Here is a 16,070-nt window from a genome sequence, read left to right as displayed (position 1 = left end):
TTTAATCCAAGTTTTCTGGTGCGGTGCTCAGGGTGTCATCTCACAGCGGGTTGTTGTGCGATGGCACTTCTGCCGGTGCAGCCTCTCTGTGTGCCATACCTCCTTCCCGGCTGTGCCATGAATCCCTCTGGCCTCTCCACTTCAGGACGGTTCCAGGGCGTTTTCCTCGCACCGCGGCCAGCCCGGCACTGTTTCTCTAGTCCCTCTCTGCCAGCAGCAAGCAGCAAACCCCAGGCTATGGCCAGGGGTCTCCTGGGTGGAGCTCAGGCCCTGGGTGAACTTCACCTTTGCTGCAGAGTTTCGGTTTAATGCCAGTATTTTAGCAAGCTATTTAGTCTGTTTGCCTAGCACTTAATAGGGGGATTATCCAGTTTGTGCCAAGATTTTCTTCCAAGATTGCTTTTCAGTTTCAAAGTTGAATGCGTTCATTTTTAGTACTAGCCTTTGCTTCCATTCAGGCTCCAAACTTCCCTAGGAAGTGACTTCATGGCATTCTTCGAGCAGTTTATTGCTTGGAGTGGCTGTGGCTGAGTTACAGTGTTCATATAACGACAAGCTCCCGGTCCATATATATTTAATGACTGTAATCATTTATTATTTTCCCTTTATTAGGTTTGTTCTTAAAGAAAGTTTTATGGTGCTATTTATGATATGCTAAGTGGTGCAACTTGCTGAAAAAAACATGTAGCATACGTTTTTTAATAGGTCTTGCTTGTTAAAAGGGATATCTTTTATTTACCCTAGTAGGGCAGCTTTTTTGCTGACAGTTTTATTATTTCAATTACTCAGACATTTCTTTCCGCTTTTGTTTCCCCAGATACACCTCCGGGGAATTTTAATGTGCCCATTCTTTATTTAAGATTGGATTCAGAATATGTTATTTCTAGCTGGCCAGAGGAAAGCGTAATATAGCAGACTTTAAATAGTGGGATGTCAAGGTTTTATTTTCTTTTCTCTTTGAGTTGTGGAATCTTTTCCCCATCTGTGTCATCTAGTGATTAATTACACTGATAATCTGCATACCTTCATCAATTACTGTCTGCTGCCAGTGCCGGGCAGAGGCCGTGCTCTGCCTAAGGAGTTTGTGGCTGTGATAAATGAATATGCATGTATGAATAAAAGGTGGGGGAGACCCCTGATAGCAGTTAAAATTGCCAGAGACCCAGAGTCCTTTAATGAACTAACGCTCTATAGGTACTGGCAGTAAGTACCATATGCATTTCACTCACTGGTGGGCAAGGAGAATGGGACCCTTCCTTCAGGGCAAAACCCAAGCCTTGGTCAGTGGAGTGAAAAGTGAACGTCAAGGGCTCGTGCTAGGAGGGAGCCTGACAGCCTCAGAGGGCCAGCACCAGCAGGAAGAGCAGACTGAACTCACCTACACAACGCTGGCTAGGGTGGGATGGCGTGGAAGCTGGTGTCGGCCCCTCTGGCTCTTGCAGGGGTAGAGGTGTGGTTTCCCTCTGCCAGTGCCTTTGACCATGCTCTGGTGTGTGATGGATTTTGTTGTCCATTATAGCATGACTATTTCTGGTTCAGTTCTGTTGCTTCTTTTCTTTGCCCCTCACTACTTTTGTGGTCTCTCAGGCAGACACCAGCCCTTGGACTATGAAGAAACCAAACCCAAATATTTGTTGGGGCAGTGGATGAGCCCCCAGAGCTCCAGAGGGATGTGTGCTCTGGCTGCCTATGGCTAGTGCATGGCCTTGGCCATCCTTGAGCCAGGTAGAAGGCCCGTTACAAAGCATATCCTCACACTTCTGCATCCCTTTGTGCTTTCCAGAGTGTCTGGGGGAGAGCTTTTCGACCGCATCGTTGAGAAAGGGTTCTATACCGAGAAGGATGCCAGTACCCTGATCCGGCAGGTCCTGGATGCCGTCTACTACCTGCACCGAATGGGCATCGTGCACAGGGACCTCAAGGTACGTCCGCAGCGTGACTCGGTCCTCCGGGCAGTGCTACCGAAAGTTGAGTAATTATGTGTGTCTAACACATGAAAATCCAGCCTCCCCTCGGACTGGCTGTTTCAGGTTCTACCATAAGAGGGATGTTCTGAAAGCTCCATATCCTCCCATCAGAATTGGTTTTAATGAGGATTTTGCAATCAGTGCTTTTACAATGGGAGTTTTGCACGTATCATGTGGGGGAAAAGTCATTCATTAAGACCCAAAACATTACATTAAGGCAGGAAACTCATCTCATCTGGGATGTGTTTACTGCTGCAGAGTATCTTGCAGATTTGCTGTGCTGTGTTTACTTTGACTTAATAATAATTAGTAACAATAAATAGCGTGGAAAGTGGAATGTTTTCCTATCATGCTATTTGGACCAGTGTTTTTGAAGAAGGATTCTTCTGAGGAGCACTCTGTGGCAATGTGATTTTTAGATAATTTTCTTTTTGTCTAAACTGTGTTATTACATCAAAACTTCTCAGCTTTTTTGTCAAAAAATACCAACATATTGTCTCTGTATTTTTTCTGTCCTATACCTTAAACTGTCATTAAAATAAGCAGAAAGGCTTGGATTCCATGACGTGCTGCTGACCCTCCCTGTCTTTAGTATCTTAAAATAGCAGAAAGCATAAGAAAAAGATACAAATGTCAGAAGAAAACTGTGGTTTCAGTTCCTGAGCAAGTTACTTCTGTCAGCCTTTACTTCCAGAAATTAGGAATTCAGTAAATGAGACAACACCTCTGGTTGTATTTTGGAGGGAAACTCCAAACAGGAGTTGCCTTAGATGTTGATGCCGTGGCCTTGGATTGCTCCCACATAAAGTTAGTGGAATTTGGCTAAAAAGCTCATATTATGTACGTTAATAGTAATGAACATTAACAGAGTCAAGAACCACGAAGAAGGGGTTTTGGTTGGGGTTTTTCTAACTTCTTAAATACATTTTTATTTAATATATTTTAAAATTAAATGTATTTTTAATACAGTCCTAGGTTTAGATTAGATATCAGTAGGAAGTTCTTCCCGGAGAGGGTGGTGAGGCACTGGAACAGGTTGCTCAGAGAAGCTGTGGATGCCCCATCCCTGGAAGTGTTCAAGGCCAGGCTGGATGAGGCTTGGAGCAACCTGGTCTAGTGGAAGGGATCCCTGCCCATGGCAGGGGGGGTGGAACTGGATGATCTTTAAGGTCCCTTCCAACCCAAACCATTCTATGATTCTATGACTCTATGTTTGCAATTTTTAGCAAGTCCTCTTAGCAAAGATTGTAGTGCTGGCAATGTAACTTCACTGTTTTGCCTTAAGATGGATGAAAGAATATATGTATTTGCTTTTTAGCTCCTCCAAAATCAGTGCTGATGTGAAATACTGCATGAAGTAAAATAATCACTCCAAGTTGTGATGCAGCAGGTCCAAACCCGAGCCCGTTACTGGTGTAACAGCCAGCACTAAGGTGGAGCAGTGCCCAAGACAGGCAGACAGGGCAAAAACATTAACACAGTCTTTTTCTTCTGCCACTCTTTGACTCTAGATGTGAATCTTTTTGCTGCACAGGGGTTGTTCCCTCGGGATGGCAGGCTTTTCCACACATTACTGATGCAAGGGACTTGTCTCAGTCCTGGACACCTCTGCCAGAGCAGGCATCCTATGATCTTTACTTCCACAGATAGAGTATATTCATAGATAATCAAAATATATTTTTAAAGTATTGGTTTGGCACATTTTAGAGGCAAAACCTTGAATCCACTGAAGGAAAATATTCACTTATGTGTGCAAATAATATTTCCTCCTCAGTGTTGTGCAGCTTGTTTCTAACAGTCCTAAATAATAGATTTTCTGTAAGGATGCACTGGTTGGTCTTCCATCTCCTGCACTCTGCACGTGTTGCTCTCAGTTCCCATTCATTTCCTGCTCTTGTACTGAAGTACACAGAAATATTCTTGTATTTATTCGAGCCCCACCACATTTCAGTGTGGGAGCGTTGTTTAGTATTTTAACATGATCAGCTTTCTCTCAAGTTCAATTTGTAGGAAATAACTCCAGGCTTCCTCCTGCAACCAGATGTTTTTGGAGGGAGGTCTGAGTCCTCTTAATTCAGATATTCAATTGTACAAGCTCTTAATTTGCCTGTCTTCACGATTTAAAGGAAGGCTGTAGCGCTCACTTTAAAACAGATTCATCTTTTTTAAAAATCCCTATAATAAAATATGAGATCTGGTAAAAGGAAGGGATTAATCTACAAATTACTTACAGAGTTTATGTAAGGACATGATGAATTTAGATCAAACTAACCTTCTCCAGTGATATTTTGGGGCAAAGACTTGCTCTTTTTTTCTTCCTTTCTTTTTGTTTGCAAGTTGTTGTCCGTACCATATCAGTTGTTAAAATGACTCATAAAATATAGTATATGAGGGACACTTGCTGAGAATTCCTGTTAGCACAAACATACCATGATGGCAAAAATAAGGGTATAATAAGGCCCTTTTATGATCTCAAAATACCAAGATAAGTGCAAGTTTCGAATTGTGATCCCTTAAAATGAAAATCTGGGAAAGGATCCACTCTATAAAAATACAGCCCTTGAAACATCTATAACAATTATTTATTGTAATTATGTGTAATTCAGATACTAAAATAGTACTTTCTGTAGTGGTCCAAGTCTTTAATCTGAATAACGCAGCAGCAGATAACAAGAGATGGCAGTAGATGAATTCCCGGGAAGTCCAGGATGTACAAATGGACTGAAAGGCTCGAGCAGCTCCGCTGGGGACAGAGCCACCTTGCTAATGCTTTTTGAACTAACCAGTTTGAAGAACTAGAGTTCTTTTACATGGACTTTAAACAAACTTAAGTTTTAAATGGGTGGGTTTCTTGGCCTTTCTAATATGAGTAGGTGTGGGCCTGAGGTGACTTAGCAGCGATCATTGGGAAATAATTGTCTTTCCTTTAATATCTGCTCTACCCACCCCTCAGCAGATCAGAAATGCACTAGTGAAAATCAGGGCTAACTCCAACCAAGGGCGGACCATGGCATAAATCTGACTCATGCGGTGCCTGAAAACAGTGTCAGCACTATAATGGCCAATTAAAGCACTGCAATTATGAGGTATTGTCATGTGCTGGTTTTGGCTGGGATAGAGTTGATTTTCTTCATAGTAGCTAGTATGAGGCTATGTTTTGGATTTGAGAAGAATGTTGATAACACTGTTGTTTTAGTTATTGCCAAGTAATATTCACTTTAAACGAAGGACGTTTTCAATTTCTCATACTGCCCCTGTTCTCCCAGCTGCTTCTCTACAAGAAGCTGGGAGGAGACACAGCAAGGACAGCTGACCTAAACTGACCGGAGGAATATTTCATGCCATAAGGCATCATGATCAGTAAATAGGCTGTGAGGAATTGGCCGAGGGGAATCCTTGCTCTGGGATGGGCTATCAGTCACTGGGTGGTGAGCAGTTGTTGCACTGTGCATCACTTGTTTTTGTATATTCCTTTATCGTCGTCATTACTTTTGATGTATATTCCTTTATCATCATCATTACTGCTATTATTATTTCCTCTCCCTTTGCTGTCCTATTAAACTGGTTTTGCCTCAACCCATGAGTTTTTCTTCCGATTCTCTTCCCCATCCCACCTGGGGTGGGGGCGAGTGAGCGGCTGTGTGGTGCTTCATTGCTGGCTGGGGCTAAACCACAACACATGAGAAAGAAATATAAATGGTACAACCTCATAATTGTTTTTACAAACAGAATAGTTTCCCTTTTTGCCTCACTCCCAGCTGGCTCACAGCTGTGGATGCAGCTTGTAGATCCTCTCACGGCCATCATGTCCTATGGATAAAGCCATCACGTCCTATGGATAAAGCCATCACTATGTGGCTTCATACTGGGTCTCGGAGCCAGAAAGTGCTTTAACGTCCACTTGAAGCTGAAGGGGGACCTCAGAGTAGGGTGGAGGGGATGTCACACCCCTATGCTTCTTTATCCTCGCTTTCCCCAGAGCAGGAGGTTACAGCGATGGAGGAGGGAAGAGAGATGCTGATGCTGCTCCATTACAAATCCTTCTTAGAAATCCAAGCTTGGATGTCACCCGAGCAGTCTGATGATATTGTGTGGCCTCAGATGCATCTCGCCATTTCCTGGAGCACACAGCGGGCTGATAGACAAAATGTGTTGCATGCGGGTGGGCGTTTGTACCGGCTTCTGGGCAAAAGTCTGTGCCAGGGTTTCGTTGTGTATCCATCACTTTTATAGATGAAGACCCCAAGGTCGGGGTGATGCAATGGCACCCTGTCAGGCTGCCAGCAGCTGATGGACATTTTTGCAAGCCCAGATATTAAGTAGGGGAAGAAGTGTCCTCTCACAGCACCTAACAAGAGCTTTGCTGTGTAGAAGTAGCACACTCAGAACATATGGATGGAGGATTATGCTGTAGCAGATGGAGTTTGGTTGGGCTCTCCAACTCACCTGACATCAGTATAGAGTCACAGGGCTTTGTGGAGTGACTCTTGTTTTCTTTCAGCGTAAACAAGCTGCTGAGCTTAGTGCTATGGCATTTTTTCCTAATCAGCTCTAGCTAAAACATCCTTGCTGCAACTGTTAACTATAAAGGCATTTCCTCCCTCACAACAGTTTATTTCCAGTGGAGAAGGCACAAAAAATCTCTATCTACTGTTTTTCTTTTTCTTTTTTTTTTATATGCTGTATAAAAATTTTTCATTACGCTACCTGCATTTACCATATTTACCTGCCTTCAAATGAATCCTTCTGTTTTACCACTCTGAAGTGATGGTATGTTGGACCTATGTCACAATTACAGGACAAGCCTTAGTTCTGGTTTAGGGTGCCAGAGGAGAAGTTTGGTATCCCAGGAAAGTTATTCAAAGCTCAAGGTGTCATCTTCTTCCACTAATCACCATACAGGAGTCTGGAAAGGTTCTCCGTGTAGGTTGTAGGAACAACTCTTTAGGATTTAGGGGAACCAAATTATGATGTAACTAAGGATTGAATTAAGTGGAAAGCATCAGTCAACACATGTTGTTACTGGACTTGACATATTCAAAACCCACTTTGCTTGTTCTCCTTTCTAGCCTGAGAACCTCCTTTACTACAGCCAGGATGAAGAGTCAAAAATCATGATCAGTGACTTTGGATTGTCAAAGATGGAGGGTAAAGGAGATGTGATGTCCACAGCCTGCGGGACTCCTGGCTATGTTGGTAAGAGGTTTGGTTATACTGTCCACCCGTTCTTCCCAGCTGCAATACAGACACATAGTGAAAAGGGAATAATACTTGTTTTCCAGTGCCACTGCATAGTGCACATAGGATTTTACAGATGTTTGTTAGAAATAGAGATTTCAAAAGTTGCTGGTGGTCTGCCTCATGTGCTCTTCTGCTTTGGGTCTGCATCCTGCAATCCAGGTCAGGGTTTGTGGGATTCACTTTCATTATTTTAATCCTTTGAAAAATTAGTTTTCTCAAAGATACTGCTTGTAGCTAGATTAGGAGCATGTGAAGAATATCCTCAAACACATTGATTCTGCAAGCACCTATAAAACCAAGAAACTTTACCTAACATAACATTATTCTAATCATAAAGGATAGCATTTGCCAGATGCCCCTGATAGAAGATAGTAAAATGAAAGGGCTACATCAGACATATTCGATAATCCTGTTAAAACCATGTTGAGTTACTGACTCCTAGATGTCAGTACACAAAAGCTCTTTAGGTCCTCAGGCATTCCTGGACAGTATCAAACCGTTCCCTATCTTTTTTTTTTTACTCTTCTGTCTATTTGGCAATGATTGTGCCAGGCTACTGATTAGCAGTGTGTTTACCAGCATCCTTTAAACAAAGTTAAAGTAACTGAATGTGAGAATTATTCGTTGGGTGATGACATGGTGTGTTTGAGCAAACACTATTTAAAAGGCTCACTCCATGCATGAGACGGATCCAGCAAGCCTGCACCTCCTACGATACCGAGCTAGTCAGCTGAGACGGTAAAATTAATCTCTGGGGTATCCATGAAATCCATGGAGCTATAGTGACAGTGGCTTCCCGAGGGATAGATTTGTCTCACATCTTTCTGGTAGGAAAGACTTGACGTTCTCCAGCAGTCAGAGAGAGGCTCTTTTTCCTTTGCAGCTGCCACCTCACCTGTGTTTTCGTAGCTCTGATGATACCGTTGTACAAGAACTCAAACAGGTGATGCAGTTATCACACAGTGATCCAGATTTGTTCCAGGAATACCTTTTTCCAGGCATTATCTTCATGCTGCACAGGCACACACTGTCCTGGTGACATCAGAGAAAGGAACAAGTTTCTTTGGTTTCCCCAAGAAACTCTTTGCCCTTTTCGTGAAGCCACCAGCCCATTCCTTTTTATTTTAAGACATATGAATCAGGATGCACTCTCTACAGCCTGAATATCTGTCTTGTGTAACACACCACACTGGAAATCTTCCAGAGCATTAGCAGGAATTGAGCCGAGACAGCAAATTTCATAATTTTGCTGTCAGCTCTTCTGTCCTTAATTAATATGTTTTCTTTTGTTCTGAAATGGTCACTGACTAGAATAAGTCTGCGAGACACAGGGAAGCTGCGATGATGAAAATGAGGTAGTGTGACTCTGCTTGGGTACTGGGTGATCTCATGGCCTCTCAGTGTAGCCATTTACATAAGAAAACTTGCTATTTTGGAGAGGAAGCTCTCAGAGCATGTGACAGGAATTATAGTGCTTTGAGAGACATTTGAGGGCTCTCATTACTCATGGCCTGGGTGCTGGTAGCTACACAAGTGCCTCCAGGCCTGTTGTTACCTTACTGAACGCAGGATTTACTCATCACGGTTCAAGAGGTCATGTCCACTTATTTCTGAAGTGCTGACAGGAGTTTTTCCCCTCTTTCACAAAGAAAAATCTCTTTAAATATTTGTTCTATTTCTTTTTTTTTTTGCACTGGAGACAGCTCGTCTCTAGAGCTGCTTTTTGCTTTTTTTAATGTAATTGGTTGCCCAGACAACATTTTCCAAGCACAGAAAATTTTTGCTGTCAGTCACTGTGGTGATGCCCACAAATGGGCCTCCACGAGTTTTGCACCTGATGGCATGGCTTCTGTATACATGGTCTGCAATTTGTCCACATCCAAAAGCTTTCATGCCTCCCAGCATCACTCCTGTCTGCAGCACCCGCCTAAAATGCCCTCAGAGAAATCTAAGAGTCCTTCCCCCTAATGGCACAGCACAAATACATGTCCTCATCTGGACTGGGGCAGACATGGGCTGCAGTGCTGGCCCATGAGGTGTCCTCTCTGCCAACTCCTTTTGGGACTTTTTCCCAGCCGTTTTACCTGCTGTTGAAGTAACACGCAGGAATCCATCACTTGCAATGTCATTCATGGGACTTGAAAGATATGTAGAACATCCCATTTTCTAAGATATTATGAGGAATTAATTATTTTTGTCAGTTTAACCACTTTGCTTTTAAATTCTTGGAAAAGAAGTTAGGCATGCATCAAGTACCAAAGGCACCCAGGAATCACTTAAGAAACCATTAAAATCTGCTGCTATTCATACCTTTCTCTCCGGAAATGGACCCAGTCAGATCCTGCTGTGCAAGGTGCTGTACAAGTTTCTGACCTGGGTTCAGACCTGATCTTAGCTCATGTCTGCTGCCCTCTGCAAGTATGTGCAAGCATGCAAGCCCTTTGTCATCTCTGTCTAATTTCCCTCATGAGGCTGTACTTTCAACTGTGTGTTTCGATTTTTATCTCAGCTTTTCTTAGTTTCAGCTCCAAGAATGGTGGTACCCGAGACACTAAATCCCTGTTTGTGTGGTTCAGAAATTCATAGAATAAAGGAGAGTGTAATTATAATTAAAATTCGTCATAAATATCAGTTTACTTCTGAAAATCAAAGTATTACTTATCAAATTAGGGTATATCTAAAATGTGCATAACCATTAGTGCATAAGCCTCTACCTTACAGATTAAATTATTGTCAACAGCTCAGACGTCTCATTCTTTCAGTTTTGTCAGAGATTTTGGTCCTATGGTGAAAAGATTGTGGTTAGGATAATTTAACCAAGTTAGACCTAGTTGAGGCACTTTTGTTAAGATGCAAATCTAAATGTTTACTTCCAGAAGAAGAGGTCTGATAATGCAACCTATTCTGGTGATATAGCTTTTCTTATCTGTTGAGGACTTTCACCTCTCCATTTCTAATGGACAAAACCTAGTTGGAACTGGATGCCCAAATTTAAGATAGCACCTAAATTGGGTAAGATGAGGCAACCTGTGGGGCTCATTTCATTGCAAATTAGGTGCGTGGACTGGCTTGCATAAATTCCACCCCATCTTCTAAACTGGAGAAGAAGAGGTGTTTTCAAAACCCTGAGTGAGCTGTGTGATTATGGGCAAGATCTGTATAAACCATTAGTGATCTGTCATGGGCTGCTTGGCTTAAGACTGTTTAGAAGAACTTGATTTTGATGAACAAGGTGTTCAAAACTGCCTGAAATGAGTAATCCTGGAGGTGTGTCAAGTTGGGAACTCACCAGGAGGTGACTCCAGTCACTCAGCAAATTCCTCTAAAGAGATTTTGACTGTTTGGGAATTAGGTCTCACTGACTTATTTTCTGTGAGAGTTGGTCTCTCAAAAGCTTTGGTTACTTCTGCAGATGGGACTTGGGCTCACAAGATGCTCATGAGCGTTGAAAAGTTTGGAAAAAGTGTTAGAAAGCCTGTCTTGGATGACCTGATCTCCTTTTGCAGAAGGACTGAATTATGAACTGTGTTTGTGGCTGGCTAATATCTTAATCCTACTGAGATTTAAAATTCTTGCTCTGCGTGCCAACCCAACTTCAAGTAAAATTTTCTTGTATTTCCCTGTCATAGGGATTGGTCTTGACCTTGGATGTGTGGTCGGCCCCTGTACACCCCACCTCAGTCACTGGTTTTATTCTCTGTAGTGCTTTTATGAAAGGTCATATCACACCTTTCAGCTCTGCCAGAAACCCAGTAGCAATTTCAGATCATAGCCAAGCCGTGCGTTTCTTAGCCCTGTGCAAGACCAAAGTAAGCAGTAATTTTCATGTTGAATTTTGACTTACTCGGTATCTTTTGAGTCAAAAGTTTGAAAATATTCAATAAGCCTTTGGAATATCCTTATTAGCAAAAAACAACCCCAGGAGTTGTTTAGGCAGTAACATGAGTAATAAAGTAAAAATAAAGCATGGGAACTGCTCTCACCAGGGTTTGCTCAGGCACAAGCTCGTGACAATGCGATCGCTCAGCTCCACTGCCGTACCCTGAAACGGAGTTTGCTTGCATGTGGCTGTAGCATATTATGTTCCATGACAGCTGTCTAAATCTGACTCAACAACATGAAATAGGGACAGTAGGAGCAGAAGAAGCCATGAGAGTTGCACCAAAACCATGCAGTCCTTCAGAAAGAGCACCTAACTGCAAAGTCTTGGCCAACCAGAACAAGATGAACACTGTAGGACTGTGTGAAAGAGGGAAAGGAGTTGTTTTCAACCCCAAAGTCAGAGAAAGAGGGACTCTGGTCTTGTGGTGACGCTGTTTCATATGGCTTTTAGCCTGTTTGCCCCATGAGGAAGACACTTTGTATGGCAGAAGCAGAGCTCATGCTGCTTTTGTACCATCTTTGGCTTAAGAAGAGAGGCTGGGCGGGCCCTTCGTGCATCTGAACATCTTTTCAGTGGTGTAGGATTGTTTCTCTCTGTCCATCTGCTCGAGGTAATACCTTCGAGTCCTAAGCAACAGGGCTGGCACCCTCTCCCTTTGGTGTCCCTTACAAGCTCTGCCTGTTACCTTCCCTCTCAGATTTCATGGCCATCTTGTACCTGCGCAGCCCATTCACATTCCCCCTTCTTCACTTGCGGGACATGTCTGCTTGAGGGAAACCAGCACTGAAATAGTTACCAGCTGAACTACTAGTCCTGACTTGCACCAGGCCAATTTGCTTGATGAGTTGAGCTGTGTGTCTGTCCGGCATAAGCAGGTGCCTGGTTATTTTAACCTACTTAGGTCTTTTTATTCCTCCCACATTTATGGCAGCCTGCTGGTTTGTCACACCTATGGGGATCTTCAGAACCATCACCCTTTGTTCAAATGCCTGGTTCCTTCTGGCCCACAGCTTGTGGGAAGCTGTAAAAACCACAGAAAACAGCATTAGACTGAGTTCTTGTGAGACAGCAAAATCTGCTGGGAGTAGCACCATCATGGGAGTGAAGGCGAATCGCTTATGAGGCTGGTGTGAAGAACAGTCACCCTCATGACTTGTACAATTTGTTCAACAGGCTTAAAGTATCAGAACAATCCCCATCACTTGTGCCTTTGTTTTTGGCATCCAGCAGCTGCATTTGTAGGGAGCTTATTAGCATAGCTGTGCTCACTGGGGTAATGGCATAGTGCTCTGAAAGGTTTCCGAATGTTCCTGTTCTGCACCTTTTCTTAAAACCTCCATTTGAAACAAGCCATTCTTTTTTTTTTTTCCTCTTATTAATTCTCTTATTATAACCAAGACGTAACTGAAAAAAAGGAAAACCCTAACTGTGAAACATCAGATCGTCCGTCCTGGAAGCAGAGTGCCCTGGGAAGCACACCTTCACATACCTGCGGGTGGGATGAGGCCCTGGGACCATTACCCAACATTTTACCTGCCACGTGTTGCCGGCAGCAATGCTTAATTGCCCTGAAAAACAGTTTCTGGATGTGGAAGCAGGGTCGAGGTTTGCTCCATTGACTTGCCCCTCTCTGGTTGTTGTGTAGCATTTGAGCCCACAGTGATTCCCTGGTGAGGTGCGATTCTGGAAGCTCAGCTGGCATTTCCTCAGTTCCACAAACAGGACCTTCGACTTTCCTGTTCTCCATACTGCTGTTTTCTCTCCTCAGTCGTCTGTGTTGATCCTTTAATGCTGTCAACTCTTGGATTTCTTTCATTGCGTCTCCTGCTTTTGCCTCTTGGCACTGATCTACCATCATTTCTGAGAGCTCCTCTGACTTGTTTTTCAGCTCGTTAAATATTTCTGTGTGTCAGAGACAGATGATGCTTAACTATGTTCTCCCGTTCCTGTTGCATGTCTGTTCCTTGGAACAAAAATCAAAAGCAGCCATTTGGCCTCAAAATAAGTCTTTAAACCTCCTGCCTTTCTTCGTTAAAGTTTGCATATGTTTTGGGCTTGGTCCTGTGGTGTTCTTACCTGCTTCACATCTACCATCCATAGCAACGACTGATGTTATCAGTGCTCCTCACCCCTTTAAAAGAGACAGAAATGCCCCAGCACAGCTCTGATGTTTTAAGAGGGAGAATCTTTATATAGTTCATGTCCTTTCATCTCAGGTTTGTTTTCTGTTATGTTAATGTGGCATATCTGTATAATGTCAGGAGCTCACTAGGATCCGTGGTGCTCAGGAGCCATTTGCATAATATTTTCTTTGGGGGATATAAGATGTGTAATGTTTACCAGTCTTGAAAATGATGCAAACAGGAGCAGACAGTCAAAGATGGATGAGGCACGCGAATAAAATATTGGGAATATGGAAGGACTGGGGAGTTGGAAGATCACCTAAGGACAGGGGAAAATGAACTCCCTTCTTCAGCATAATTTGTCACAAAATTCAGTCACAAAGGATGAGACAAAAAGGAAATGGAGTCTGACAAACCCTTGCACGTCTTGAAAAAGATTCTTTCGCAAGTTTTGATGACTCAGGAAATAGAGTCAGGTTAACAAACACAAGAGTTGTCTGGTAAGGTTGTCCTCAGCAACTTTGAGGTTTATACAAGAAAAATGTAAATTTGCCAGACTCTGCCAGCTCACCAGTTGTCTGGAAGGCCACGGCAGGCTGAGCAGGCTGACTCTCCAGTGCTTTATTTGTTTATCCCAAGTTCTTCTTCGGATTCACCCCCACTGGACTGACTACCACCAGCCTGACACACAGACCCTGACCCAGCTGTTGGGAAAGGACTTACTTTGGGTGCCAACTGGGTGCCTTTTATATCTCCACAGTGCTGTCCCCTGTTGTATAAGAATGTTTTAACCTTTACCTCGGCAGACTGCAGCAGCGTGCCCATGTCCTGGAAGGAGTCAGGGTCTTCTTAGGAATGGGAGTGCAGGTTTCTGCCAAGCACCTGGGGTCAAGTTAGGAGCCATTTGTGCTAGGCATGGTAGAAAGAAACCTCCTTTGGCACGTAGTGGATAAGGTGTTGGAGTACTCACACATTCCAACAGCATGTTAGGAATAAGAATATATGAACATAACCATCATTTTAATTTCTTATTCATGCAGCAGTCCCAGTTTGATGCATGACTTGAAGATTGGGGTAATACTTACCCTGCGCTGCAGATTGGATCATATCCAGATCTTCAAGGATCTTCATAATCTGGCTTCCAGCTGTATTTTTACTCACATTCCCCTAGATTTTATTCCTTTTTACTATGTGTCCCCAGTGTGACTTGACCCTTTCCATCATTCTGCTGCTTTTGGAATGCAACCTGGATGCCCTCATTTGCCTTGTGCACTGTCTTCCCTTCAGTCCCTTCTGTAAAATCTCATGCCCAAGCTCCAAAAAGTCTTTTTCTATGTCTCATTTTTCCTTCCTGTTCCCTTCCTCACTGGCAGTTTTGACCTTCGTTTTGTTGACTTGCCTAGTTTAAGAACATAACTCTTTGAATCAGAGTCCATACCAGAACACCAAAGCGTATGTAGGAACTAAATGTGACGCTCAAGTTTTAATACATTTATGTGCTTCACAATTTATTTTTTTCCACTCTTCTTCAAGTAACTGCTTTGATGTTGCTAAGACTCCTAGCAGAGGAAGGTATAACTCCACAAAGAAATATTTTTTTGCTGGGACTTCCCCCTTCGTGATTTTTTTGCTGCATGTGAACTCCAAAGTATTCAGAGGAAATGCTGTGCATTTTAAAACCCAGTGTGACAAGTTGGCTTTCGGAATGCCACAATCAGGGATTTCTTGCCTGGTTGTGGACATCTTGCTTTGCAAAAAGCAAAAGCTTCTTTACGTGAAGAAGATTAGAGTCACTGGTGTTTAAAATTTAGGTTTAAGCATTTGCACTGAAAGGTCCCAATGAGGAAAACATGATACTCCAGGCTCCCAAACAAAAAATGTGCCTTTTAAACTCTGACTGGTGTACAAAAGGAAAGCATACCCACGAAGAGTTTCAATAAACGACTCTCACTTCCAGCAAAATTCAGGGAATGGTGGCTGAAAGCTGTAGAGGCAGAAGGCTCAGTCCCTTTGTGCATGTGTCCAGCTCCTCCTACTTTTGGTTTCCCCCTCTGAGGTGCCTGTGTTACCAGTGGCAGAAGGAGAAATGACTGACTCAGACATCCAGCAGGCTTTGGAAGGCTGGAAGGTGAGGTGACAGCTCTCCTTCCTCTCCTGCAGACCTAACTTATCACCTCCCTGACACGCTGGGCTTTTGGAGTGGCCTCTCGAAATCCCTTGTTTGGCAGCATGCTGCGATGGAATGTGCACCTCAGCACCGGTGCAAAACTCGGCCCCGTTTTCCTTAGAGTCTCCTCAAGTTCCTCTGACAGAGAGGTGATGGCCCTCTGCCTCTTGTGCCTCTCGTCCTTCTTTGTGAGAATATGAGATTCAAAAACATCAGGATGTTTGCAAATGCAAGGACTATATGTGTAGGGCAACACAAGGTCTCAGGGAGCTTTGAGTTTCAGGGTTCCACCCCTTGGCCACTTCCAAATGTTTGGTCTTGTAACGTGCTTTCTCGGCTTTTTATTTTCAGCTCCTGAGGTTCTGGCACAGAAACCTTACAGCAAAGCCGTGGATTGCTGGTCCATCGGGGTCATCGCGTATATCCTGTGAGTATCTGCAGGGCTTTCAGTCACCGGCAGCTTTGGCACATGCTCTCCGACCTTGTGCTTACCCACTTCATCTGGTCCAAGAGAGTTTGTCTCTGACACTTGTGACCCAGGAAAACATGGACACCTCCCAGTTACATAAAGGCTGAAGTTTGGGCGGAAGTGCTAGGAAATGAGCCAGGACCCTTCAAAACCAAAAATCCTTGCTCTTACCTGAGCTGCACTGTGTGCAATAGTGTGGGCTTGTCCAGGTTGTGACGCG

General features: G+C 43.5%; 1 protein-coding gene across 1 annotated transcript in view; it reads left to right on the top strand.

Annotated features, from left to right (window-relative positions):
- Positions 1 to 1,783: 1,783 nt before the first annotated feature.
- Positions 1,784 to 16,070, top strand: part of LOC104504505 (calcium/calmodulin-dependent protein kinase type 1D) — a gene marked incomplete at its 5' end in the record, with an annotated part of 40,636 nt that continues 26,349 nt past the window's right edge. The window contains 3 exons of the mRNA XM_010149192.1: positions 1,784 to 1,922; positions 7,037 to 7,163; positions 15,733 to 15,808. Coding sequence (XP_010147494.1) covers positions 1,784 to 1,922; positions 7,037 to 7,163; positions 15,733 to 15,808 — 342 coding nt within the window. The remainder of the gene's footprint in view (positions 1,923 to 7,036; positions 7,164 to 15,732; positions 15,809 to 16,070) is intronic.

Source organism: Eurypyga helias, unplaced genomic scaffold, assembly GCF_000690775.1.
Source record: "Eurypyga helias isolate BGI_N326 unplaced genomic scaffold, ASM69077v1 scaffold1533, whole genome shotgun sequence".
NCBI lineage: Eukaryota > Metazoa > Chordata > Aves > Eurypygiformes > Eurypygidae > Eurypyga > Eurypyga helias.
Note: the sequence above shows the minus strand (reverse complement) of the source record. Positions and strands in the feature narration are given on the sequence as shown.